The 27829-nt window shown below is 54.6% G+C and overlaps 2 protein-coding genes and 1 long non-coding RNA gene across 3 annotated transcripts; 1 reads left to right on the forward strand and 2 right to left on the reverse strand.

The window, feature by feature from the left end:
- Positions 1-2225: 2225 nt before the first annotated feature.
- Positions 2226-14434, reverse strand: DPF1 (double PHD fingers 1). Its single transcript, XM_087826676.1, has 12 exons — positions 14292-14434; positions 8849-9009; positions 8662-8769; positions 7537-7664; positions 7192-7281; positions 6741-6819; positions 6412-6543; positions 5488-5538; positions 5277-5396; positions 4117-4229; positions 3443-3524; positions 2226-3347 (listed from the first exon to the last, which is right to left on the reverse strand). The coding sequence occupies exons 1-12, from the start codon at positions 14432-14434 to the stop codon at positions 3277-3279; spliced, it is 1278 nt and encodes a 425-aa protein (XP_087682802.1). The 3' UTR covers positions 2226-3276.
- Positions 14435-14756: 322 nt separating this feature from the next.
- On the forward strand, positions 14757-27453 carry LOC148091054 (uncharacterized). The gene is made up of 3 exons (XR_015715991.1): positions 14757-14989; positions 16636-16740; positions 26133-27453. It is a non-coding gene; the product is annotated as an uncharacterized LOC148091054 (long non-coding RNA).
- PPP1R14A (protein phosphatase 1 regulatory inhibitor subunit 14A) lies at positions 23354-27712 on the reverse strand. The gene is made up of 4 exons (XM_016206509.2): positions 27512-27712; positions 25113-25193; positions 24525-24557; positions 23354-23583 (listed from the first exon to the last, which is right to left on the reverse strand). Exons 1-4 carry the CDS (start codon positions 27710-27712, stop codon positions 23455-23457), a joined length of 444 nt encoding a protein of 147 aa, XP_016061995.2. The 3' UTR covers positions 23354-23454.
- Between the last annotated feature and the right edge of the window lie 117 nt (positions 27713-27829).

Consider the following 27829-nt stretch of genomic DNA (forward strand, 5'->3'; position numbering starts at 1 on the left):
TTTGTGTGTTCACTAGCTGGGCAGCTGCCTGGAGTCACTGAGAGGTGGTCCAGCATCAGCCCCTTGTGTCCCCCTTGCCCCAGTCACCACCCCCCCCCCCCCCACACACACACACACACACTTCCCTAAGAGCCAGGGAACACCAGCCTTGCAAACTTCCTTCCTTGAAACCCAAATGACAGAAATCCACCACTCAGAACGTAAAAGCCTTTCTTAAGCTAAAAAAGAGGGAGATTCCCCCTCAGAAGTCACATACTGAAGGCCTGAAAGCGGGCCCAGCCAACAAAGTTGTGTTAGTTTTAGAATTAGTGGTCAACTTTTAAAAATCTGGAGATTGAACAAAAAGCCAGATTTCCAGGTTGGTAACTGTCCTTTGCAGCAAGACTCAGGAACTAAGGGCCCAACCACGCCTGCTTTGGCTAGGCCGCCACCCCAGGCCACACCCCACCCCAGCTCTGGCTTATTTGCACCCCTCCCCCCAATGGGAGGAGTAGCCTCCCTCTGCTTCCAGAGGGGAGGGGCACAGTGAGGTAGAGGTATTGTAGAAAGATAGACAAGTCCCTTATGACCAGCCCTGGCCCAGGCCTTCCTCTAGAAACTCTCCTAGCTGGGGAGGAGCCTTGAACTCTGGGCCCCAGATCTGCTCTGAACCCTTGCAGTCTCACCCAGGGATCATGGTCAAACTGATTTTCCCAATCTCGAAATTCCACGGTCTGGGCAAAAATCCCAAGGTCTGGCCTCGATCTGGATCTGAGAGGCAGCCCAACCTCTTGCCAGGGCTAGCCAGGTGGCTGGGTCTCTCCGGCCCACCTCACCTATTTACCTGCCCTTGAGTTTCCATCTCTGAGCTCAAACCTGATCCCTCTCTGACCCAGACCCTTCCCTTACCATCACACACAAAAAAACTTTTTCCAAAACGGGTATATATCCTTTTTCTAGAGGAGGTGGACCAGCTATTTCCACATCTCCTAAAAATTCTAGAGTGTTCCAGACACTCTCCCTGTCCCACCCTTCTTGAGGCCCCATCCTCAACCCAGCTGCCCTCCCCCCACCAGGAAACGGTGGAACAAGCTGTTCTCACATCCTCTCCTGGCGCCGGTGACACACACCAACTTCCAACACCCCACAACTCACACATGCACTTGCCAGCCCTCGCTCTCGCCTGAACTGTGCCCTGCTTGTCCCTTCCCCATTCTGCCTGATTTCTACTTCTGCCCCATCCCCCTCTTCCTCCCACGGGCGCCTCTCGGAGCCTCCCCCAGTCTCTCCCTCCCACCCCATCCCTGGCTCTCTCCTCGCCCAATCATCCTGAATCTCTTCGTACCTTTGGCTCGCTCAAGATTTTCTATTGTCTCCCTAAATTCTTTGTGTCCTTCCCTCCCATGAAATCTCCTTCATCTCCGTGTCCTTGTCCTGAGACTGGCTGTCCCTGGATCCTAACTGTCTCCCCAGCCTGCCTCTCCTCTTACCTTTTCTAATTTATGTGCCCTGGTTCTCTGCCTCCCCCGTCAAATCTCTTCTCTCTCCAAGTCACTGTCCACTTCCTCCTCCTGTCTCCCCAATGTGACTATTTTTTATTAATATTATTTCCTCTCCCACTAAATCTCCGTCTCTTCCTGCATAATTCCTATGGCTCTCTCTCATCTTCTGCTCTCTCCTGCTGTCTTTTTTCTGATTCTGTATAGATTTGTGACTCTCATATCTGTCTCTCTCCTGACCGTTCTGTCCTGGTTCCCTCTCCTCACCCAAATCTCAGCCTCTCCTAATGGCCCTGTGTCTGTCCCTGTCTTTCTCGCCCCTGCTCCTTCCCCTCCACCCTTGGCCCCTCACGGGGAGTCCCAGGTGATGTCTGGTACTAGGAGGAGGTGCTCCTGGCACCCTGCCCTCTACCCCGGCCCAGGAGGGGCTGACAGGCTTCATCTGTCCATCCTTTCCCTTCCCCCAGCCCCAGCGCCCCACCTCCCTCCTCTCTGCTTTCTGCTGCAGCTGCAGTAGTCTGTTGCCAGGGCAACCACAGCTGGCTGGGCGGGAGCCCCCTCCACCCCATCCCCCCTCTTCTTTCTGCCAAGGCAGGGAGGAGGTGGGACAAAGCCAGAGAAAGGGGGGGTATAGGGGGGAGATGGAGGTAGGGGCCAGCTCCAGCTGTTAACCTCAGTTGCTTCTCCCCCAAATGAGGCCCCAGCTCCCCTTCTTGGTGACGCCCCAAACCAGCCTGGAGAAGGAGGTAGTCGTGGCAGAGGGGTCAGGCCCAGTTTAATACACAGAACAAGTTAATTCACAGCAGAGGCAGGCAATAAAGGAGACTCGTTTACAAGGGGGGCATGCCTGGATTGGGGGCGACCCCCCAAACCCACAACCTCACCCACTTGCAGTCTCAATTTCCCTTTTTTTAACCTGAACAACAAACACACACAACCACAAGAAATAACCACTCCCCCTCGCTACCCCCAATATGGCCAGCGAGGGGGGCAGGGGGCAGCCCGGCCTGGCCGGTGGGGACGGGGCGGGGGCAGGAGGAAAAACTAGTCCGTTGCAGAGTCTGTGCTTCTCATCCCAGCAGGCGCTGGGCAGGGGCCCGCCTGCCCCACCGGCAGCTTGCGGCGGTGGCAGACAGGGTGGGGCTCTCAGGGAGGGGCAGGAACGGAGTTCAAAGCCATGGTTCACGTCATGCAGTATCCACGGTGGGCACCAAGGGGGGACAGGGCGGACACCACACCCACCTGCCCTGGGCAGGAGGGGGGAATGCTGCCCACCTGGGGATGGGAGGTGGGGTGGTTGCAGCTCCAAAACTGGGGGGAGGGGCCGCCAGGCAGGAAGCTGGCGTAGACTGGTGCCCTGTGGACTCGCTCAGCAGTGCCCCCTCACCCAGCCAGGCCTTATAGGACTCTTTGTATATATTAATTTCTTTTTTCTTTTTTTAAAAAACTTTTTGACTTTTTCTTTAGAAAAAGGCTGGGTCTGGGCCCTCCGGCTGGCATCCGCCACCCCTCGTGCCCGCCCAGAGGCGGGGTATGGCTTTGAGGGGAGCAGAAGCCCCTGGTGCCCATTTGCCAAGGGATGGGGAAGGAGGGAGGAAGGGAGAGGAGCCCTGCTGGGCCCACCAACCCACAGGGCAAACATTCCACTTGCGCAGAGGGAAGGGGGCGGCCCAGTCCCCTCTCAGGCTCCCCCGCCCCCTCCCACTGTGGGGCATTAAGGATGAGGAGGGAGCAGAGGAGCTCCGAGAGGCAGGTGGGCAAGCACCACCCCAGGGGTCCTGGTGAGCCAGAGCCAGGCCTAGGTGAGAGTGATGTAGGCAGAGGCCTTCTCTTTCAGGTGCCGAAGACAGAGGTGACAACTCCAGCTCCCTGTGGGGGCGGCCAGAGGACAGGGAGTTAGGTCCAGGTCCAGGGAGGGCTGTTCCAGCCCACACACCCCAGTGTCATGCCCACTTCTTTCTCACCTTCTGGGGGCTCCGCCATGGGGGGGCTCAGGCAGTACATGTGGTAACCCCGATCGCAGTCGTCACAAAACAGCAGCTGGTCCTGGGGGGTGAGACCCACCCAGCTGGCACCCTGGGGGCACGGGCACCAGAGACCGGGGTGGGGGGCTGGGGCAGGGGCTAGTTAAAGGGGCTGGGGGAGGTGGGCCCTTCTGAAAGAAAGGGCTCCCAGAGGTCTCCGCGCCATGGAATCTTTGCAAAATCCTGCTTGGCTGAGCAAAACATCCCTGGGCACTGTCAGTTTGCAATCTGTAGTGTGGGCTCTATCAGATTTTGTGGAACACTTAAAATGACCCTGAGACAGTCTGATACCAGCTCCAGAAACAAGGCATATGGGTTCATTTCCCAGCTGGACCGGTTCCCTAGCTGGCTGACCTTGGGCAAGTCACTTCCCCTCTCTGTGAAGTGGGAACACAAGCACCTACCTCAGGGTGGTTGGGAGGAGTCAGAGAGATGAAGAGTATTAAGTGCCGGGCTCAATGAATGGCCACTAACAATAATAATAATACAGGTTACTAGTGGTCACCAGGGAGGGGGCTCCAGGGAAAGGCTGGCAAAGGCAGAGGTGCCAGGTGGGGAGGCCCACTGGGGGCAAGGGGGTTATGTCCTGGGGGAGGCGAGGGCAGGACACTCACATCATTCTCTGAGGTGCCACACAGGCTGCAGGACTTGCACTCGATGCACTGCCAGCGGTAGGTCCGCACAGCTGCCGTCATATTCACCGTGAACTGTAAACACGAGGGGTGTCCTGGGGGCCAAGGGGCAGGGATGCTGTTAGGGGTCATCATGCCCCTGGTAACTACTGACCTGGGGGAAGAAGTGACTCAGCCCTTACCCCTGGCTCATAAGGCCAATGAGCTTCTGTGGTCTACAGTCTGACCCCACCCTGCCCAGGGTACCCAGCAACCTACTGCAAGGAGCGCTACTGTAGCCACTGGTCTCCTACCCAGCCACCATGGCAACCACACTCCGCTCCCCAGAACACCATGGCAACCGCATTCCATTACCCACAGTGCTGTGGCAACCACTTCCTGCCACCCACAACACTGGGCAGCCACATTCTGTTAACCACCGTGCGGAGGTAACCACATAATGTGGCAACCACATTCTCCCAGCCACAATGCCATGGTAACCACTGTTCACAGCGGGGTTGGGGGGGTACCCTGGGGTTCCCTGCAACCCAAGCTCATTACACAGGATGCCCCAGCAACCAAACTGTTAACAGCAATACAATGCAATGCCAATCTGCCAGTCCCTCCACTCTCCCTCCCCCCGAGTGCCACAACTACGTTCTACTACACCAATTGCCATGACAACCATATTACACTACCCATAATACCATGACAGCCACAATTCATTAACCACTGGGCTGAGGCAACCACTGTCTGTTACCCACAAGTCCACCATGGGAAACCACATCTATTAACCACAAGTCCATGGCAAGCGCCCTCTTATCCACATACCCAGGCAGTGGCAATCCATTACTATCACAGCCCACCACCCACAATGCCTTGGCAGCCAGCTTTCACCACTCCCACCAGGATAGCACGTTACTACGTGCAGTGCCAAGACAACCACATCCCGTTATTCCCAGAGCCTCCCTGACCCCACTCAGTTTCCCAAAATCCTCAGTAGTTGAGTCAGCCCCATCCACTCTGGTTCTCCACTGCTGCAAGTTGCCATGGGACACTCTGGGTCTGTCCCCCACTGTCCTCCTCTGCCTCCCATCCTCCAGATCTGGACTCCTGGAGTCCTCTCCACCCTCTCCCCCAGAAACCTCAGGTGGGGGTGTCACCTGATCGCCCACAGTCAGCACAGGAGATGAGGTCCTCGGGACACCCTGTCTTCTTGGAGCCACCCAGGCAGAAGTCACAGTAGCCGTTGGGGATGACAGTGCCGTCAGGCCCCTTCTTGGCTGAAAGACAGTAGGTGGGGTTGGTGTGGGCAGGCAGGGGCCCCCAGTCAAAGGCTGCTGCAGAAGTAAGGGCAGAGGGAGGCGTCCCTACCTGTGTGTTTCCTCTGTGCCTCAGGAACCCAGGCCAATTCTTTGTAAAACTCTGGGGGTGGAGGGGACAGAGAGAGACTCTCACCATAGGCAAGGCTCCACCCTGCCCCCAGCCTCAGCCCCAGGGATGGACCCCTAGGTCCAGGCTTGGGGGAGGTAGGAAGAGAGAGTAACTACCCCAAGCTGTGACTGGTAGCAAAAGGGACTTGGGGGACCCAAATAATTCTCATCAGGATCCCCCCATTTCTTTGTTGTCAAGTGACATGTCCTCTTTATTAGGTAAAAACTTGGCAAATACAGCTGCAGGAAGAGCCCCCTGCTTCCCACACAACACACTTCTATCAGATAGCCACCCCCAACTAGAGGAAAATTGGGTAGATACTACTGGCCAAGATCTGGTATGGAAACATTCAGAAGGAAAATGCTGAACACAGATGCCTGGGTGTGCAGCGGGGAGAGAAGAAAGAGACTGTCCTCTCCCACCAAGGGATGGGTGGGAAGATGGTTTCTCCACCGACAGAACCTCCCTCCAGGCCCTCCCCCATCCCTCAGCTGTCAGGGTTGGCATGGGATTGGCATGGGTGGTCACCAAGGGCTCCTAGGCCACAGACCCTGCCCCTCCACCAAAGCTTAGCAGAGAAGGGAGAAAGGGAGGCAGGGACGGAGGGGAGTCATCTATCAGCCCCCCTCCCCAAGCTCTAATTGAAACAATAAATCAGACCCAGAAATATTACAGCCGGGAGAGAGGGAGAGAGATGGTTGGTTGCCATGGCAACCCCAGAGCCAGCTTCCCCATGGTCTGTGGGGGGAGGGGACCGCTGAGCTGGAGATTTTCCAGAAATGTCTAACGTGCCCCCTCCCTCCCAGGTTCCTAGCCCCCATTCCCAGGGCCCCTCACCAGCCCACAGCCCGCCCGCCTGCTCACGTTTATGGTTGTTTTTCCGGTGGAAGGGCAGGGCGTGGCGCTCGGTGTTCTCCTCCCCCTCCTCCTCAGCCAGGTGGGTATGGGTGTAGTGGTAGCTGAGCCCCGGCCGGTTCTTATACCGTTTCCCACAGACTGGAGAGCAGAGCGAGCAGGGAGGGCGGTCAGCCCTCCCAGCCAGTGCCACCTCCATTCTGGCCTCCAGGATCACACCTCCCCCTCTGCCAGAGATCTGAGCATCTTCCCACCAGGGTCCTGAACAGGAGGGGGGGCCAGGAGTGGGCAGGTCACTGGGCCCCACTGTCTCTTTCCCTCTCTTTAGAAGGACTCACTATCACAGACATACGGCTTGTCTCGGTCCTCCAGGGAAGCGGTGTCCTGGCGTTTCCGGAGACCCCCGATGCCATATGCCTGGGGGAAGAGTCAGGAGTGAGGGGTCAAGAAAGGGAGGCAACTGAAAGAGTTTCATCATTTGGGCCTGAAGGTTGAATCTCAGCTCCACCACTTCCTAACAGCAGGCCTTAAGTAATTCAACTTCTCTGAGGTTGAACTCAGTTTCCTCCATATCTGTAGAGCAGATATGAAGACAAGTCTAGCCCACCTTACAGTCTCTGGTTTGCAGATGGTTTAATATGGCTGAGCCTCAGCCTCCTCATCTGTGAAATAGGTATAAGATCCCCCCAGCTGTTCTGAGGATTAAATGAGGCCAAATTGGGGCAGGTCTGATCACTCTGCCTACTTAGTAAGTGGGGCCTGCTTTGAGGGAAGGGGATGGGGAGATACCTTTCCTTTGGCCCTGTTTTTCCTCCTGGGAATGTCATCCTCCAAGTCTTCCACCTCGAGATCATGTGGAAACTCCAGCAGCTGCTGTTTCTGGGCACCAGGAGAAGGGATATTGGGGTCAAGAAAGTGGGGAGCACTGTCCTGCTTTGGGGGGGTTCAGTGTGGAGCTGGAGATTGGAGTAGCAGGGCAAGTCAGGAGGTCTTCCAAAGAGATGAGGTGTGCAGGACGAAGACTTAAGATGCCAGAAGGCCCTAGGGAGCCAGGGGAGGTTTCAGAGCAGGAACGGGATGTGCCAGGGCAGGAGGCAGGGGTCAGAGAGCGGAAGCCCCTGGGGGTGGCCCTACCTGGCAGTCCATAATGGCCTCCTCCTCCTTCAACTCAATCTTCTTCTCCCCTGTCTCAGCACACAGGAGAGCCTCTAGGACTGGCCCTTCAGGGAGGCCACCCTCCTTCTTCAGGGGTGCTTCACAGTCTGGAGACAAGGCCATGGGGGGGTCAAGTGGGGAAGTTATCCCTGGAGGACTCCTCAAACTGCCCAGGTGGGGGAACCATGCTCACTGAGGGAGGGAAGAGGCTTTCCCACTCTCAACCAGCAGCAAAGATTCAACTACATACTGAGAAGGGTACTCAGACCCTGGGGAAGACACAGCTAGACCCTATTATATGCCTGGACACACATGGGGGAGTCACAGATACACCTAGAGAATCACTCAGATGGATACACATGGACAATACAGACATCCCTCTGAGGCAGGCAGACACACCCAGGAAGACACAGCCAGGTAGAGACCTGGACCCACACAGACCCCTGGATACACCTGGACAGGGAAGAGAAACAGCCAGTGACTCTCACAGTAATGGACACATTTAAGTGAAGGCCAGACACTCTAGTAGACCAACACACATGGGCAGAAACCTACCTAATACACCAGATGCTAAGGGAAGGGAGCCTCCCAGACATTCCGAGCATCTGGGCGCTTAACAGAAGAGGCAGCCAGACACCCTGATACACCACACACACACATACACACATAGAAATAAACCTAATACACTTGAAACACCTGGAAGGAGATTCAGACCCTTAGATACACTCCACTACAAATGGCAAGAGTTACAATCAGACACTCTGACGCATCCAGACATACTCAGGCACCCACAGGAAGAAACAGAGCCAGACACTCTGATACATCCCAGCTCACAGGGAAGATATATAAAGGCTGGATATACCTAGACACACATAACAGACACCACTCTGCTCTCAAATACACCTGGGCCCACGGAGAAGATGCCATCCAAAGCTCAGTCACTCAGGGAAAACTGAGAATCACTGGACTATACCCAGGCACACTCGGAGACGCTGGCTAGGAGGGAGATAAGGTGAAGGCGCGGACACACACTGGCATGCCACACACTTGTCGTTGCTGGAGGAGTGCATGGAGGCCACCCCGGGCACAGGCAGTTCCACCCACCGATCTTGTACTCGCAGGGCCGGAGTCTGGGGTCCTCCAGGATGTTGAGTCTCCGTTTCTTTCTCCAACAGCGGGCGGGGTACGTGTAGATCTGTCCTGGAGCCAAACCTGGAGTGAAATGGGCTGTAAGACCTTGGCTTCCATGCCACAGCCCCGCCCCACCCCGCCCCCGCCCTCCAGCGGGTACCGGGCCCGCGGTGGGTCTTCTCCATCCAGATGTAGCAGTTGTTCTGGGCCACACCGGTCTGAGAGTCGAGGAAGGGCAGGCGCAGGCTGCGCTCGGCGCACAGGCGCGCGTTGTAGCTGCGACAGTGCTCGATGGCCTCACGGTAGAAGTCCTCGCCTAGGCTGTGAGGGGTGGTGAGCGGGTGGGCGGCTGTCAGCAAGGGCAGGCGAGCCCGGGAGCCCCGCATCCCTCCCCCAGCCCGCCCTTCGGAAACGGGTGGGCAGACTCCTCCAACCTCACCTCTCCCCTCCTGTCGCTCCTGGACTCAGGAGCCCCCAGCCTGGGACTCAAGCAGGCCTCTAGCCAAGGAGTAGATATACACAATATAGAAACAAACAAAAATACACCAGGCCCCATCCATACGTGCACATATCCACACACACAACACAAACGAATCACACATAGTCACACCAATTCACACACAAAGAGAGACATATCCCAAGACTCACAAAGGAGAAACAAATTTCACACATGTGCACATATCTACTGAAAAACATATCCCAAGTCACACAGTGTAGAAACAGATCACACATATATCTATACACAAGTATGCATCACATATCCAAAGACACATAACATAAACAAATCACCCACACAAAGACACACAACGTGCAGACAGACAGATCAGACACACCACAGCCCACATGCACACACAAGCATTCAAACACAAACATTAAAAGAAGGAATGTTAAAGCCAACTACCCACATATGCACTTACACACATGTCCAAAGATACAACACAAATCACACACACACACTATACAAAGAAATCATACAGATTCACCCAGGATATACACACATTCACAAAGATGTACAGTATAGAAACCAAGATCTAAAACCACATATTCGAACACACAAAGACTCACGTATATACAACATAAGATATATCTACCCATATTCACACACAAATCTACACATAGATACATGCATACCTACATATCCAAAGACACAGAACACAAATGATGCACAGTTTCAAAGGACATGTACACACACTCCGAGACCCAAATACCCAAAGATCCCTAGTGTAGAATAAAAGAAATGAAACACATCTCCACACACAGATCCCCCCCAAAAACACAACACAGACAAGTGACACACACTCCGCGTCCCAAGACAAAGATGATGTGGGCTTCCCTCAAGTTGACCAGGGCCCCGGCACCCCACGTCCGTTTCACCCTCTCCCCTACCCGGGGGTCGCAGGGCGGGACATGACCCCTGCCCCGAAGCGGACTCCGAGTTCCCCACACCCTCCGCTTTTCCAGGAGCAGAGCGTCGGACCCGGTTCTTGCCAGAAACCCATAGTCAGCCACTCGCACCCCCGCGCAGCGGGGCCCACGGTGACAGCCCCCCAGACACCCCCTCGGCCCCACCCCCGGTCGCCACACACACACACACACACACACACACGCACACACACGCGCGCGCGCGCACACACGCCAGCGCAGACCCGCCCGCGCCCGCCCGCGCCTCCCTCCCGCGGCCGCATCACCTCAGGGGGCCGGGGATGACCGTGGCCATCTTGCTCCCCGGGTCCTGCCCCCAGCAGGTCCCCGCGGGTCGGTCCTCCCAGCGCTCGGGCGGGCGCGGAGGCCGCCCATCCATTCATTCCCGGGGGGCGGGAGTTGGGGGGCCACAGCCAATCAGGGCGGCGGGGCGGGCCGGCCCTGCCATGCCGGGAGTCGTAGTCCAGGCCGGGGGCTGGCGGGACCCGCGGGCGGGGGTGCGCAGGTGGGGCCGGGCGGCGCGCAGTCACTCACACAAGCTCGCTCGCTCACATCTGGTCTCACGGGCGCACACTCGCACGCACACCTGGACGCGCACACCCACACACGGCCGTTTACACACAGGTTCACATGTATACTCACTGCCTCCCACGTAGACTCGCGCACACTCCGCTCCCGCACCCCACATACTCACACACATTTACACTCACACACTTCAGTGCCAGGAGACTCAGAGACACTTCACAGGTGCCCACGCAAACGTCCCACCAACATCCCCGGGCTCGCACGTAGGCTCACTGACACCGCCCCCTGCCCATCCCCAGTCCCAGGCCCTCCCAGCTGCAGAGAGCCCTACCCTGTCAGGTCCCACTGGGGCTGTCCCTCTCAGTGACCCTGCCCAACCTGCTCAGCCCCTTCGCAGGCCTGACAGTGACAGTGCCAGCTACAGGCTGTAGCCATACCTCTTAGGTTCAAATCCTGGCTCTGCCCCTTGGTGGCCATGTGACCTTGGGCAAGTGATTGAATCTTTCTGGGTCTCAGTTTCCTCACCAGGGTGGTGCCTCATTGAATTGTTGTGAGGATTAAATTAGTAACTATAAGTAAAGTGTTTTAAAAGGTGCCTGGCAGGTAGTAGGTACTCAATAAATTCATTCATCCCACAAAGAGGGTCTGATACGTAGTAAGATATAAAATGATAATATTATTACCATTATTAGAAAGAATAATGCCTGGCACGTAGTAAATGCTCAATAAATATTTGTTGAATAAATATACTGAGTACCCACCATGTGCCGGACAGAGTTCTAAGTGCTTTACAGGGATTAACTAATTTAGTCTTCATAATAACCTTCGGGGGAGATGCTATTATTACCCCCATTTTCCAGATGAGGACCCTGAGGCACAGGGAGGTGAAGTTACATGTCCTCTGCTCCTGGAGGCTGTTTGAAGGTGCAACTGAGGAAAGGATTCACTCACCCGGATGTCTGTATGCCCAGTAGGCCTTACTGCCTTCTCTCTCCCACTGTCACCCACAATTACTCTGCCCTAAGAGATCCCCAGAGAGTGAGCTGACTCACCTGGTCACACAGAGTCTGTCCATGCACACACCCACAGCCCTCCTAGTCCAAACTCTGTGTTCAGGTTGGGGCCTCTGCATGGATGAAAACACCCACCAACACTCCGTTGTCCACCAAGGGGCTCTCCAGGTGACAGAGGAGGCATACTAGCCTTCACCTCTTTTGTTACTCAATGCCCTCACCTCCCCCTGGCCCCAGAGACCCTCTTAGGCCTCCCATCCCATGGTCACTTCTACACACACACATACGCACACACCTCTAGTCTTAGACCCTTCCACAAACTCTCCCCATCTGCTCCAGGTAAGACCTTGAGGGAGGCGTCTCTGTGTCCCATCTGGCCCAGAGGCATGACAAGGGGAGTAAAGTAGAGATGCTGGCAGCCCCACACTCACTCTGACCTCCAGGCCCCTCCAGTAGCCACTCCATATGTCCACAGTAAGCCCTGCCCCCTAACCTATCAGCTCAGTTCAGAGGGTGCCCTTGCCACCTTCCTCTCTCACCTGCCACCACCCTCACAGATCCCCAACCCACCCTCTAGCACTTACCCCACGCTCTAGCCTCAGAAACCCATCGCAGAACACTTGAATCAATTTGATCAATTTGGAGCTTTAGTGTAGACACTCCTCCAGGAGGCCCTTGTCCACCAGCACAATTTGACCTACAGACCCAGGAGGACACTTGGAGAGAGGTCTCCCTTCCTTTTCTTACTCTTCCCCAGCTTCACAAACCCCTCTCCCACACTTGAACTCCCAGTTCTTTCCCCTGCCCAAACAATCCTCCTATCCCCACCCTCGGTGCTCTTTGGGAAACTGGACCACAAATGAAATCAATATTGACACCACCACTATTTGTCACTACATTTGGTCAGGGTCAGGCTCTGTACTAAATGCTGGACAAGATCAAACAGCCCCGTGAGATAATAAGAACTGTTGACTCCCCAATTCACAGATGGTAACACCGAGGCTGGGGGCGGGGGGAATGACTGGTTCAGGCTGGGTTTGAGCGCACACAGGCAGGCAGAACTCCTCGGGGCTGCACCCTCGGCTTCCCACTCCCAAGGAGATTTGACTTGTGCATTCTTTCAAGAGTCCCTACCCTCAGCCCAGCACAACCGTCGGAAGGTGAGAGCGAGGGAGGGTGCTGGCGCTCCCACCCCAGCGCTGACTCTGGCCTGCAGTCTGCGCAGGGGCAGAGTGAGGAGGCCTGGAGGTCTGCCCGCAGATGCACCGAAGGCACAGGAACCCGGTCCCAGCCGGATGGGGGTACCCCTCGTGGGGTAGACACCTATCTGTGTGTACGACTTAGTGAGGAGGAAGCTGAAAGGAGTCCCCATCACACACGGTATCGCACGGACCAGAGCCCCACCCCCACCCGCCGAGCCGCACGTGCGGGCGCGTGCCTCCGAGCCCCCGCCCACCACCTCCCAACTTCTCCCCTCCAGGAGCCAGAAGCAGCTGGGGCCTTAGGTCCAGGCACCGGCCACAGCCCTAGAGGTGGGGGGCGCTCCTGGGCCCCTTCCCTTTCCTCACCCCCCAGCACAAGATGCTCAAGGTCAAGGCAGCGAGCGCAGAGGGTTGGGGGAAGGTCGGGGGAGGTAACCCCGGCCCCTTTGTGCGGCGCCGCGGGCGCTCGCCCTCGGTCCCCTCCCCTAGGCCCGGAAGGAGGGGGAGGGGAGTGCGCGGTCGCCGGTCGGGGGGAGAACTGGAGCGGCCGCGCGCCTGTCACTCGGAGCCCGCAGTCGCCGCCTGGGAAAGGGGGTGGGGAGCGCTGGGACCTTGGAGCCCCGGGTCCCGACGAGGGGGAGAAAGGGAGAGAGGTGGGGAGGTTGAGGGTGGCAAGGAGAGGGGAGATATGGGAGGGTGCTAGGCGCGAACCCCCAGACATCCTGGTTCCCAGACACTGGGCCCAGGAGGAAGCTAAAGCGCGGAGGAGGGACGCGGGCAGAAAGGGAGGGAATTCCCGGAGACCGAGGGCGCTCCCAGAACCCTTTCCGGAGGCATCCTGTCCCCTGGAGGATAGGAGATGCTCGAGTTAGACGGGCATGGGCGGGGAGAGGGAGGAATCCCACGGTCTAAGCAGACCCGAACATCAGGGGAGCAAAAAAGGGAGACAACAGGGATCTCACCGGGAACCCCTGAAATCCCAGCTCCCACCCTCCGGCCGCGTGGGCCGAGAAAGAGGGAGGAAAGAGAGAAAGGTGCTTTGATGAGGGGGAAAAGGGTGGTGGAGACCCTGGAGACGCTCAGGGCTTAGGCGTGCGTACTCCCAGCCCCAGGCCGGGGCCGGCCCGGGGCCCCCAGACACAGGCGAGATGGAGGAGAGGGAAGCCCCTACCCCCACTCTGGGTGGGGAAGCGGCCTCCGCCACCCCCAGCCCGCGCCACATTCCTTCACTGACAGCGACAAAGAAGAGGCACCTCCGCGACCCTGAAGGGGCTCCCAACCCCAACCCCATGGGGCGACAGGGGGTGGCGGGCCCCCCAGGGGGCATGGGGGCTGCGTTAGGGGCCCCCACTCAACTACCCTCCGCGCACTGCATCCCCTCCCCAAAGAGGGCGGGGGAAGGGCGGGGGCATGGAAGGACGTGGACGGCGGGGACACTCACGACTTGAGCGGGTTCTGAATGGCGGTGGCCATGGCCCGCTCGGCTGGGCCGCCTCCGGCCCGAGGCGCAGCTGCGGCCGCGCGCGGGCCCAGCCCGGCCTGCGCCGCCCGCTCTGCCGCCCAGCGCGCTACGATTTCATTCATTCTCGGGGCTGCGGCGCGAGCGGAGCGGGGCGGGCCGGGGGCGGGGCTCGACCAATCCCCGCGCCTCCGGGCGCCGCACGGGACGTGGAGTCTAGGGGCGAGAGGCGGCGCCCCAATGCGCCCCTGGCCGAACTACAGGTCCCAGGGGGCGTCGGGAGGCCAGAGCGCCCATTGGCCGCTGGGGATACAGGGCGGGGCGGGGCTCGCCCCGGAGCATCCTCCCCTCCTCCCTGGGGTGCCCCACTCCCGCGAGGGCTCTCTGCCCTCCAGGCACTGCGGGCGAGGGAGCAGGTGGTCCCTGGCTTCTGGGTCTCCCCAGGCTATATGGACAGACCGCAGGCTCTGTCATGCATTCTTGTCTGGGTGTCTCTTCTGTGTAAGCCAACCTGTGATCAAGCAGGGGGGTTAATCAATGCCTTTGTTCATTTATAAAGTGCCTGCTGTGTGCCAAGCTCTCTTCTAGGCACTGGGAATACAGCAGTGACCAAACAGTTGCTGCCCTCAAGGAGCTGACCTTCTAGTAAAGAAAGACAGATGATAGAAAACAATGAAAAGGTAAGATCATTTTAGAGAGTGATAAGTGCTATAAAGAAAGGGGTGGCTTCTCTGAGGAGGTGACATTATAACTGAGACCTGAGAAATTGCCAGCTGTGCAATATAAGGGGAAGGGGAACACACCTGACATGTTCAATGATCAGTAAGAAAGCCAGAGTAACGAGCAGTAAGAGTGAGGGGGATACAAGGTTGGGGAGAGAGCAAGGACCCAGATCATGTAGGGTCTTGTAGGCCATTATAAAGAAAATAGATTTTGTTCTAAGTGCAATCAATCATCCTTGACTGTCCCCTTCTTTTTCACACACGCACGCTCACGCGGTCTCATGCTCACACACACCCACCAGGCCATCAGCAAATCCTGTTATCTCTACATCCACAAAATAAATCCAGAACCCACACTTCACATCCTGCTGCCCACCATTGTCTCCCGAACCTGGACATCCCCACAGCAGTCAGAGTGGACTATATAAAACATACGGCATCACACTGCTTTCTGGCTTAAAATCTCCAATGACTTCTCTCACAATTAGAATAAAATGCAAAGCCCTCAGCGCCTTCCTGGATCCCTTCCCCAAACCCATCACATTTCTGACCTCATCTCCTTCCTTCTTTCCCGTGGCTTACTTTGCTTCGGCCATGCTGGCCTCCTCTCTGTCCCTGGAACATTCCAGTCCTGCTTCGGGCACAGGAACTTTGCACCTGCTATTTCCTCTGCTAGAATGCTCCTCCCCCATATACCTACATGGCTCCATTCCTCTCTTTATTCAGGTGTCTCATTAAGTGTTACCTCCTCAGAGATAGCCCCAACTGAAATAGAACCCCATGCCCTAGCCAGTTTGGCTCGGTGGTTAGAGTATGGGCCCACGGACTGAAGGGTGCAGTGGGGTAACAGACCCATCACCACACAACAGCCAAGAATGGAGGAAGCCAAGGTAGAGGAGTCAGGGCCAGGACAGGGAGCGTCCTGACCCAGCCTGGAGTGCCAGAGAGGGGCTTCTTGGAGGAGATTTCAGAGGAGTCGTTTTGAGTCCTGAGCTGCTACCTCCCCAGACACAGGGGAAGTCCCTGTTCTAACCTGACCTTCCTGTCACCTAAGTAGTGATCAGGGAAATCCCAACCCTTGGTCACATCTAACCCTGGAACCCAAGGATTTGGCCACTAGAGGGCAGGGTGGCCCCAGTCTTTGTCTGGCACAGGCTGCTCTTGAATCCTGACCCAGGAGAGACATGGCTCAGGCCATGGGGTCAGCCAGTGGAGACACTGGTCCCCTACCTCTGATACTCAGACCCTGCCCAGGACATGGTCAAGGGTCTGACCCCCTCCCACCAAAGGTTTGTGTGAGATCACTGGTAAACCCTCCCTTCTAGACCCCTGGGGCCTCTGAGGAAGACACTATTACTAACCCCCACCCATGCCTCTCTTCCCCACTAATCTTCAGAGGATACAGCCCTCCCCTAAGCTGCCCTTGAGATATTAGGACATGACCTTCAGAAATCTCCTTCCCAGATGGGGAAAATGAGACACAGAAGACGTGAGGCTGGTGTCACACAATACCAGGGCAACAACAATGATTAATAATAACAATTCTAAAGGTCGTGCTGATTTGGCTTTTCCTGTGTGTCAGGACCTGCACTGAACTTTTACAGGTTTTACATCACTGAATCATACAGACCATGCTTAGGAAGCAGGACTGCAGGACTTGTCACCTCAACATCACCTCAGCATCAGACAAGGGAACAGAGGCTCAGAGAGTAAGTAATACCCTCACCAAAAGCCCCCACCCATCAAGGCAGGCAGATCTGGGATTTGAACTAAGGTCTGATTCAGACTCTAACACCTCATGCCTCCTCCCTGTGCTCCTCTGGGGGGAGGGGTGCTAACTGCCAGTGTCAGAATCCTCCTAGGCTTCTGTGAAAATGTCATCCCTGCCCACTCACCCCAGCCCCCCCAGTCCTAGGGATTGAGGGTCTTCGTAGGCATATCCCAGAATCTGTCGTTAACAAGCCCCCAAGCCTTTCTAAGAGTCACTGGGCCTGAGAGTCACTGGGTTTGGGGACAAAGAAAGAAAGAAGAAACAAAATGCAGTTGAAGGGAAGGTTCTCAAGCTCTGGGGCCAGGGGCGCTGCTCCCTTGGAAATGTCCAAAATCATGAGTACTAAGAAAAATGGAAGTTAAAACAATAGAAATATGGGCGTTTACTATAAAATGTCTTCCAACTTTTCTGTATGTTTGAGATTTTTCATAATAAAATATGGGCGGGGGGAAATAATGAGAGATCACTTTGCACCTAGCAGACTGAGTGAGAAAGCTGAATAAATTATGTGGGGATCCAGGAACCCCCGTGCACTGTGGGTAGGAGCATGGCCTGCCACAGCCATTCTGGACGTCAATGTGCTCCTCCCTCCCTACAGGCAAATTAAGTATACACATAGCCTACAACACAGAAATTATGCTCCTAGGTGGCATCCCCTAGAAATTCTCACCTGGGTCTGTAGGGAGAGGGGCCCAGGATGTTCACTGAGCATTCCTTGTGGTGGTGGAAGCAGGAGAAAACCTGGGAGAGTGGGGCAGGTAAACTGTGGGGAGGCATACCAGGGAGTCCTGTGTAGCCAGTGACAAGATCGGGTGAGACATGCACAGAACAACGTGGACAGATCTGTATAACACAGCGCTGAGGGACAGAAGTAAGTAGAAGAGTGAGCACATCGTATAATTCCAATTACATAGATCAGAAGTATAGGCATGAAATCCATCAATATATGTTTTCTAAGAACATATGTAAACAAAAGATACTGTGGAGTGACATAGATGGGCAGGATTGTCCAGTGAACACCCCCAGCATCCCAGGAGCAAGGGCCCCCCTTTCCCCAAATCTAGCCTTCCAGGGGAGTGGCACCTTTGGCAATGAAATGCAACATAGGCCAGCCCTCAGGGTTTTGGACTCGGAACTCCCCCAATACTGGCCGGAAAGCCTCTTTGGAGAGGCAATTATTAGCCTGCTACTGGCCCCTGGTGGGGAAAGATGGCCCCTTGGGAGGGAACATGGGAATCTGAGAGCTGACATTCCTGTCCTTCAATAGCTCTCTTATGTGGCAAGACAAGCAGATCTCCCATTTTTGTTGTTGTTAATCCTCACCTGAGGATATTTTCTATTGATTTTTAGAGAGAGAAGAACAAAGGGAGGAAGGGGGAGAGAGAGAGTGAAAGGGAGGGAGGAAGAGAAACATCAATGTGAAAGAAACACATCGATTGGTTACCTACCGCACATGCCCCAACTGAGGCTGGGGATCAAACCTGCAACCCAGGTATGTGCCTTTGACCAGGAATCGAATTCGAGACCCTTTGGCCAGGGCTAAGGTTCATACTTTTGAAGTTTTGTTTTAGAAGTCATCCCCCACCCCCAAGTCTGCTCCTGTTATCATGGGCTGCAAAACAAACTATACTAAAAGTAGTGGTGTAAAACAGCAACCATTTATTACACTTATCTCTCATGGTTCTGAGAGTGACTGGGCTCAGCCAATCAGTTCTCACTTGGGGTCTCTCAGACCATTGCAGCCAGATGATGTCTTGGGCTGGGATCATCTCACTCACTCACTCACTCACTCACTCACTCACTCACTTACTCACATGTCTGGAAGTTGATCTTGGCTGTCAGCCAGGACTCAAAGCCTCTCCATGCACCTTGGGCTTCCTCAAAACATGGCAGCTGGACTCCAAAAGCGAGCATGCCAAGAGAACCAAGCTGAAGCCTTTTATGACCTAGCCTCAGAAATCACTGTTTTGGGCTGAATGTTTGCGTTCCTCCTGAATTCATACGTTGAAGCCCAAATCCCAAATGTAATGGTATTTGGAGATGGGGCTTTAAGAGGTAATCAGGGTTAGATGAGATCACAAGGACAGGACCCTGGTCTGATGGGATTGATGTCCTCATAAAAACAGACACCAGAGAGCTTAGTCTCCTTCTGACATGGCAGGACACACTGGGAAGGTAGCGGTCTGTAAGCTGGGAAGAGAGTCCCCGCTAGAACCCAACCATGCTGGATCCTGATCTCAGACTTCCCAGTGTCTAGAACTGAGAGAAAAGTGATTTGTTGTTTAAACCACTCTGTCTGTGGTATTTTGTATGGCAGCTTAAGACAGTCAGTACCACTTCCATCACACTTTATGTGTTAGAAGCAAGTCACTGAAGCTGGTCTATATTCAAGACAAGGGGAATGGAAAACCACCTTTGATGGGAAGCAGAGCAAAATATTTTGTGGACATGTTACAGTGTTATTCTCCAGTTTCTTTTCTTAACTCCATAGTTTTATTATTTACATTTAAGTCTTTATTTCATTTGGAGTCCACTTGTGTATGTGGTGTGAGGTAAGGATTTTCTTTTTCTCCCCATGTAGTGAAGCAGTTTTCCCAAAGCCACAAGGAACAAGTCATCCTTTCCCCCACGGAATGGCATAACATTTCTTTATGTTCCTGTACATACCTGGGTCTGCCTGTGAGTCGGCTTTTCTTTGGTATATTCATCTGTTCTTGCACCAGCACCACACTATTTTTATTATTATGGCTTTGCAGTTTGTCTTCATCTCTGGTAGAGCACGCATTCCCCTTTCCTTTTTAATGTTGACTTAGCTATTTTCACAGCTTAATTCCTCCATAAAATTATTGGAATAGGTTTATCAAGTAGCTTAAAAAAACCTATCTGGAATTTTGATTGAAATTGCTTTAAATTTGTTGGCTATTTAGAAAGAACTGGCATATGGATAATATTAAGCTATCCTATTCAAGGCCATGAATGGTGTCATTTTCTCAGATTACCTTCTATATCCTTTAGCAGCATTTAAAATTTTTTCCATGCTTATGCATCTTTAAGTGGTTTGATAAACTATAGTTTTTATTGCTATTAAAAACTACAGTTTTTCGTTTTTGCTTTTTTTAAAATCTTCACCCAAGAATATTTTTTTCTATTGCTATTTAGAGACAGTGGAAGGGAGAGAGAAACATTGATGTGAGAGAGACACATCGACTGGCTGCCTCCCACACATGCCCACACGCCCCAACCACCAGAGCCGAGGATCTAGCCTGCAACTGAGGTATGCACCCTTGACCAGAATCAAACCCGAGACCCTTCAGTCCGAGGGCCGACACTCTACCTACTGAGCCAAACCGGACAGGGCAAAAACTATACAGTTTTTAAATTATATTTTAATTGGTTACTACCGTGTTGGTGAATAATATTAATTCTTGTTGGTTGATTTTGTATCAACCATGATAATCCTTTGCTAAGAGCCTTCCTGCCCTCTTTATTATGAGGTCAAGGAGCATTTCCAAGATATTTTAGCCAGTTGTGAATACCAGTCATATCGTTGATGCAAGCCCATTTCTAATAGTTATCATTCTAATCAGCAAAGCCGCCAGTGTTGACCAAAGATAAAGATAGGTCAGTACTTTCTAGTAGCTTCCTCAGAGCCTGCTCTTTGAATGCAAGTCCGCTGACCATTGTGGACTAACTGACCTTTGGGGTTTAGTTGTAAAACAACTCGAACAGCCACGAGGGGGCGCCGAGGCCTCACCTGTACACAAGGAGGGTTACTGTACGGTGGCCACCAGGGGGCACTGTTATTGGGCAAGCACTACTGTGTGCCAGGCGCTGTTGCAGACACCAGGAACATAGCCATGCTCAAGGCAACCGAGGAGCTAATATTCTAAAGATGGGGGAGTGTAGACAGATGAAAAAATGATAGATAACTTCAGGGTGTAATGAATTATATGGAGAAAATAAATCAGGGTGACAGGATAGAGACTGACTGTGGCTCCTTCCATAAGGGGCTCATGGACACCTCTGTGAGATTACATCTAAATAAGGACAAGGAACTCTGTGCAAAGGAAAAGTGTCTGTGGGTCCCAGAGGGGAAGAGCTTGATGGATGGAGTGGCGAGTGTCAGCAAGGGACAGAGAGGACAGGGACGGAGGCAGAGCAGTGACTGGGAGGAGCATGGAGGGCGGGGGTTTAGCTTCTGCTCCACGGCCAGGGGAAGCCTGTGGAGGGCTGTGATATGAAAGATCCCAAGATGGGCTGTTACAGAAAAATGCAAGGGTAGGACAGTGTTCCCAACGTCTGCCTTGTGTAGAGGGGAAACTACAGGTTCACACTGGCTTGTATCTACATGAAGATGTACTGGAGCCATAGCAAGGTGATCCAAACAGTGACCTTTGGAGGAAAGGGAAGGGGGAACTAATGTGAGAAGGAGAAAAAGTGCCTCCTGACTGCTGAGTGGGAAGCAGCCCACAGGCCTTCAAAAGCCAAGCCGGGGGAAGGAGGTGAGGGTGGCAGGTCAGGCTCTTCCATGTCACAGGGCCTGTGAGTTGCTGTTCCCAAGGGACAACTTGCTGGCCAGGTATGGTGGCCGTAGGAGCAAATGGTCCCGCTCCTCCCTCCCTACAATGAGGTTCATAACAATGCCTATTATGTGCCTGGCACTAGTCTATGGTCTGCATTTAAGCCTCACAACAACCCTGGGAAGTAGGTACTATTATGTCGTTTTAATTCTACAGATGTGGAAACTGAGATACAGAAAGGTTAAATGACTTGCTCACTATCACACAGTCAGGAAGTAGGACAAAAAGCATTTGAATCTGGGCTCTTACCCACTGCAGCATGCTGCTTCCCAGCCCTTTTGTTGTAGCCTTGTTTTCAGTCAAGTGGTATTGCCCTTTAGATAGAAGGCTGCGAGAAGTCACTAGCAGCTTAGTATGAATCAGTCAGCCTCTTCCTGCCACTGAAGAACAGCAATCATTGCTGTCGTTTAGAGGACCCCTGTAGAGTAGGAATTAAATAGCTGGGCTCTGGAGTCATAATGCCTGCAACTAAAGCCCAGCACCACTTCCCAGCTGTATGACTTTGGGCAAGTGCCATCACTAATCCGGGCCTCATTTTCCTCATCTGTGAAGTCCCCATTTTCCTGATGAGGAAACCAAGAGGTACACCCAGAACTTTAGAACCTGGGTCTGAGCACATCCCGCCTCCACAAAGATGAGGAACCAAAAACAGGTTCTGTGAGAGGGAAGTTCAGAGTTCTTAGGCCTCAGTGGGTGTCCTGGGAGATGGGCCCAAGTGCTCGGATGCCAGGAGGTGGGATAGCTCCAGTCTCCACACATTCATTCTCTACACATTTGTGTGGAGGAAAGGGAGCACTGGAAGCTTGGGCCTATCTGTGCAGGGACAGCATGGCCACCTAGAGGGTTGGACAAGCCAGGCCCTCCTGCGTGCTCCTCTTCAGGGGCACCTTTTCTTCCTGCCCCTTGGACCCCTTGGGTTGGGTGCCTGATCCTGGCCAGGCTGCTGGGAACTGGGGCCCCAACTTCAGTCAGTAGAGGCGAGATGGGGTATGTGCTTTGTCCTGGGGAGGAAGACACCCTAGCTCTGGCCCAGCCGGTCCTTGTCGCAGCCCCAGCTGCGCTCTGTCTCCTGACTGTACCCAGCTGGGACCACTGGTACAACTAGACCTGCTGTTAAAATACTGAAATACCTTCCAGCTTTCGGTAAATAGCCACTACCCACTTCTGATGCCCCCCCCCCCCAGGACCCTCCAGGCCTCCCCAGGCCCCAGCCCAGGGGCTCTCCTGAGGGAGCCCTGGGAGACTTGCCCATCCTGATTGATGGAGGGCCCCGCCAATGTTTGATATCTTTCCTGGCTCGGCAGCAATGTCAATCCCCTGCCCGCAAGTTCAGAGTCCTCAGATATGGGTGTCCATTTCACATAGATGCCTCTGCATCCTTCAAAGTCCTGTGTCAATGACACTTTCTTCAGGTAGGCCCCCGAAACTTTTACCACCCCAAGAGTGAATGGCTCCTCCCACTCCCTGGGCTCCCAAGTACCGTGGACCATTCACCACTTTGTTCTAACCCTCTGCACACAGGCCCTTCTCCTTGATGCCAGGGGCCACCTTCTACTGGTCTTTGTGGTCTCAATTCCAATGGCCCTGCCAAGCACACAGTAAGTGCCCAATAAAATTCATGGAATGGGTGACTGTTGATGATGTGCTGTGGTGATAGCGGGCATATTTGGTCCTGTGAATCTCCCACAGGCCGTCATTCCCACAGGAGCCGAGTGCCACCCGCACACTAGGGCCTGGCTGGGACTGGGCCAGGGCTGGGGGAGGTGAGGACAGGATGTGAGTCCCAGGGGTGCAAGGTCAGCAGAGCCTGTTCTCATGCTCTCTGGCTGAGGAGGAGTGATTGAGGAGGAGTGATTTTCCATCTGTCTGGGCCAGCTGTGGGCGCTGGGAGACGAGAGCAGCAGGAGAGAGGGGGATTTGGGGGGGTGGAGCTGGGGGAAGCCCAGAGTGATGAGGGAGAGGAAAAACAGGCACTCAGTGTTATTGTTAGAGAATCATTAAATACTACTTATAAACAAGCCAGGAGGGAGCTAGGAGGGGGGCGGTGGAGGGGCCGCAGAGGCGAGAGGGGGTCAGGGCCGTGAGGTCCGGGCTCGGTCCTGGAGGGGGCTCAGGCTGCGGTCACTGGAGGGGCTGGGCTGGCGGAGGCCTGGCTGCTTGTGGAGGCCTCGCAGCTTCACCAGTAGTTCCTGGACGAAGTCCTGAGGACAGGGTGGAGGGTGCTGAGAACATGGGGAGAGGTGGGGGCCCCTGCCCAGCCCAGCCCCTCCGACCCAGGCCCCTGCTTCTGCTTTTTGGTCAGTGAGAGGGCGTGGAGGTGAAGTTAAGGAGGGGGAGAGGCCATAAAGACAGAGAAGACTGAGGGGGGTGGGGAAGAGAGACAGATGGGAGAGAGCAAAAGGGAAAGATACAAAGAACGAGAGATGGGGACAGACAAAGAGAGACAGGGAGATATAGAGAAAGAGAGATAGGGAGGCTGGGAGAGGGATGGAGACAGAGACTGGGACACAGAGACAGAGATAGAGATACAGAGAAAGATGCAGAGATAGTGAAAGGGAGAAACAAAGGGACAGAGAAAGAAACAGAGCCACAGCGAACATCTGAGATGTTTCTCAGGCCAAGAGATCACCAGGAGGGTCCCCGGGGACAAAAGCCTGAGCCTCCAGGACAGACAGACAGACACACAGTGTCCCTCGGGCAGCCCAGAGCTAGTTAAAGAAACATGAATATTTTTCCCTTTTAAAGTAGGGAAGGAAGAGGGAGGGGTTGGGCCACTCAGCTGCAGAGCCTGGAAGGATGGCCCCCCCCCCCCCAGAGATGGGAAAGGGAGCCCCAGGGTGGAGGAGCAGTAACGGGAGAGGGAAAGAGGGAGACAGCTCCCGTAGACAGAGCGCAGCAGAGACAGAAACAGGAGACACATGGGGGAGCGTCTTGGAGGGGAGGAGACAATGGAGCCCAGTGGCAGATGGGGACAGAGGAGGCAGGAGTTAGGAAGATAAAAGACACCACTGGAGAGAGGAAAGGGCTCCCCAGAGTTCCTTCTGCTGGTTCCGGGCATGGCCAGCTTTCCCCTGCTCCCCAGAGACCCCCTCCCCCATGAGGGTGCAGGGGCCAGAACGGGCCTGTAAGGGAGAAAACTCACCTCTGTGGGGTTCATGCACGATTTCAGGAGCCCCTAAACCCCCCGCCCATGCAAAAAACAAACAAACAAAAAGTAAATGACTAACAACACCTCGGCCCCTCCCGCCCCTTCCCTTTACCAACAGAGCCCCAAGCAACAAGACTATGAAGTCAGACTCCAAGGTGGACTTCCCATCTGGCTTCAAGGGAACACAGCCTGAGTGCCCCATCAAATGACTGGGGTCAGGGCTGAGTCAAGAAACTCTAGATCCCGAGAGGGCAAGAAGGTCACACAGCATTTCCTGCCTCTAGGAGAGAACAGGCCATAAGAGCCAAAGGGTCTGGCTGTGACTTCCAGCTCCTCTCTTTCTGGGCTGGGGGACCCTGGGCAGTGATTACATCTCTCTGGGGTTCACGGTCCTCATCTGGAAAATGGAGAGCAGTACCTACTTCATAGGGTTTTGTGATGATTAAATAAGTTAATAAGTGTAAAGCGATTGAAATAGTGCCTGGCACATAGTAAGTACTCAATAAACATGGAACCATTGCTCTGATTGTTAGGAAGGAGCAAGGTAGAGGAGCGGGGGAGGCAGCTTTCCCCTCCACCTACCTGGATTTTCTGGCTTCTGTCCTCTTCATTCTCTAATTCCAACAACTCGTCAATGTTGACTTCATCAGGCATGTCTGCCTCCTAAGGCAAGGAGGAGGGAAGGCTGGCCAGACGCCCTTTCCCCTCCCTCCCACGCCTTTGTCCAGGGGCTCTGGAGGGGCCCGAGGCCCCAGGGCCCAGCTGGTGGGTTCTGGAGCAATAATGTGGCAGTCAGGGACAGCACCGCCTAGGCGAGACATCTGGGTGCTGGGGGGAGGAGTGACAGATGGGTTGACAAAGGCCCAGGGCCTGTATCAGCTCAAATGCCTGGGCCCCTATGCCCAGGGGACCTCAGGGTTGGCATGGGCCTCTCTGCTTGGCCCCAGTTTCCACAGCGGGGGGGAAACAGGCCTGGTCGAGTTTTGGAATGTCCGATTCTGGGATTCAGGAGAGGGGCTGGCTCTGCCCTTTCAAGGAAAAGTCTAAGAGCTAGGTGCGGGGGAGGTGCTGCAGCCCAGAGCCTGCTGGGGTTGGCCCCTTGCCCCGGAGGACAGAAAGGAGCACAGAGGGCCAAAGCGCAACCCCTTGTGTCCAAGGAGATGACCACCAAGGCCCGGCCTCCCCACAAAGTAGGTGGGATGAGCCATGAGCCTAACTTTAAGCAACTAAGAGGGGGACTCCTAGTATAGCCTCTTGAGGCTGAGGGCCAAATTCAGGCTGGCTCAGTATCCTTGCAGGGGACAGAACCCAGCTGTTGGAGAAAGAGATTCCCCGAGGCTACAGATTTTTTCTTTCCCCCACCCAAAGTTCTGCTGACTTAGTGCAGCCTTCAGGACTGGGTGGTCCAGTGTTCAGCAAAGGCATGGAGTGTCTGTAAGTGTGTTCCACGCCTGTGGGTGTCTGTACAAGGGGCCTGGGCCAGCGTGAGGGTGCAGAGGTATGTGGCATCATGTGTGTGGCCTGCACAGGGGCCTGTGATCCTGTGGGTGTGAAGTGTGTGGCTCTGGCTTAACTGTGTTTGTCTCATCATATGTATCACAGGCAACCATAGTGCCCACCGCCCGAGGGTGACCTCATAGGATGCGACCTACCACGAGCAACTGGACCTGACTGTTCATCTGTACAAGCCCATGTGTGTCTGGGAACAGAGGGACCTCGTGTCACTGTGAGGGGCCATGGTTTCTACCACCTTCACACTGTGCTGATGATTTCTGCCTCCTGTGTGTCTGTGTACTGCTGTGACCATCAGGAACCTAGGACTGTTCCGTAGCGTGTGTGCTGTGCAAAGTATGACTTCCATCAGAGGCTCCAGTGAAATGTCTGTGTCTGTCTGTAGCCTGTGTAGCAACACCTGAGACTATGGGTCATGCCCTGGGTGCCCAGCAGCAGCTGTAGTTTGTACATCCATATGTACCTACAGCTTACACTGTTTTCTATCTGGGTGTAACTATCATTTCTGTCATTTTTTTGGTTTGTTTTTTAAAATCCTCACTCGAGGACATGCTTAGAGAGAGGAAAGGAGAGAGAGAAACATTGATGTGAGAGAGAAACATCGATTGGTTGCCTCCCAAACATGCCCTGACTGGGGACTGAACCCGAAACCCAGGTATGTGCCCTGACTGAGTGGAACTAGCAACCTTTTTGTGCAAGGGATGATGGTCCAGCCAATCCAGAGGGGCTCATTTCTGTCATTTCATGCCTGAGTGCCTGCAGCATTTGTCATGTGGTTATTGTTTTTGCCATTACGGAATAGCAGTAATGATTTAGCTGTAGGGGTTGTAGCTTGTACTATGAATCGCTACAGCTTCTGCTGGTGTACGTCTGCGATGAACTGTAACTGTAGTCCTTTTGTGTGAGTGTAGTTGTGTTGTGTGTCTGCATATGGCTGTGGCCTGTGCTACTGTGTCTGTGGATGCTCTTGGCTGGAGCATATGTTGATCTGTAAGTGATCACAGCTTGTGTCCTTGAGAGTCTGTGTATGGCTGTTGCTTCGGTGTCTGTGAATGGCTATAGCTTGTCACTGTGCACGTCTGTGAATACTGTTGCTTCCTTTGCTATATATCTCTGTGTGGTTGTATCTCCCCTGTCACCATTTCTATGTTTGGCTTTAGGACATCCCCTCCCCCCACCCCTTCTCCAGATATGGCTGCTCCGACTCCCCAACTTTGCCTCCTCACCCCCTAGATGGTAAACCCCTGGCCCTCCCCAGATATTTGGGCACCTCTCTGGTGATTCAAGTGGATGTCTCTCTCTGTGTCCACAAGCAGAGTGCCATCGAGGGAGGATGGCCAGGCTAGTAAGTCCAATGAGTGCCTGACCTCTGGGCGTGCGTGTGCAACAGCGAGCACAAGCAACCAAAGACCCCAAGGACGCAGGATGCCCGGTACTTCCCTTACGTCCCATACCCCTCCCCGCCTCACCCTGCCGCGGTATAGCTCCTCCAATCGCCCGTCGATCCACTTCTCCACGTCCAGCCGCCGCTGCAGCTCCCGCCGGTCGTACTTGACTGTGACTCGCGCGTGGCGTTTCTGCAGCCCCCCGGGGCTGCCCCCTGGACCGCGGGACCGAGACGGAGCCTGCAGCTTGCTCAGCACCCTCTTGCCCAGCCGCTGAGCAGCCATCGCGTCCTGGCTCCGGACCCCGCGCTGAGCAGCGCGCCTCCGCCGTGCGCCCACGGGGCCTCTTACGGGGCGGGGCGGGGCGGGGTCGACAGGGGGCGTGGCCTCGGGCTTGCCTGG

The sequence above is a fragment of the Miniopterus natalensis genome, chromosome 18, assembly GCF_054644295.1.
Source record: "Miniopterus natalensis isolate mMinNat1 chromosome 18, mMinNat1.hap1, whole genome shotgun sequence".
NCBI classification, from domain to species: Eukaryota; Metazoa; Chordata; class Mammalia; order Chiroptera; family Miniopteridae; genus Miniopterus; species Miniopterus natalensis.

What these genes read in the sequence shown, in the direction of transcription:
- PPP1R14A (XM_016206509.2), bottom strand. Translation starts at nt 27,712, where the DNA reads ATGGCTGCTCAGCGGCTGGGCAAGAGGGTGCTGAGCAAGCTGCAGGCT. An exon ending in ACAGAAGCCAGAAAATCCAG is followed by an intron (nt 24,558 to 25,112) that starts GTAGGTGGAGGG and finishes CGGGGGGTTTAG; the next exon opens with GGGCTCCTGAAATCGTGCAT. An exon ending in CGTGCATGAACCCCACAGAG is followed by an intron (nt 23,584 to 24,524) that starts GTGAGTTTTCTC and finishes CCCTGTCCTCAG; the next exon opens with GACTTCGTCCAGGAACTACT.
- DPF1 (XM_087826676.1), bottom strand. Translation starts at nt 14,434, where the DNA reads ATGAATGAAATCGTAGCGCGCTGGGCGGCAGAGCGGGCGGCGCAGGCC. An exon ending in GCCCTGCGAGTACAAGATCG is followed by an intron (nt 7,665 to 8,661) that starts GTGGGTGGAACT and finishes CCTTGTCTCCAG; the next exon opens with ACTGTGAAGCACCCCTGAAG. An exon ending in CAAGCCGTATGTCTGTGATA is followed by an intron (nt 6,544 to 6,740) that starts GTGAGTCCTTCT and finishes TCTGCTCTCCAG; the next exon opens with TCTGTGGGAAACGGTATAAG.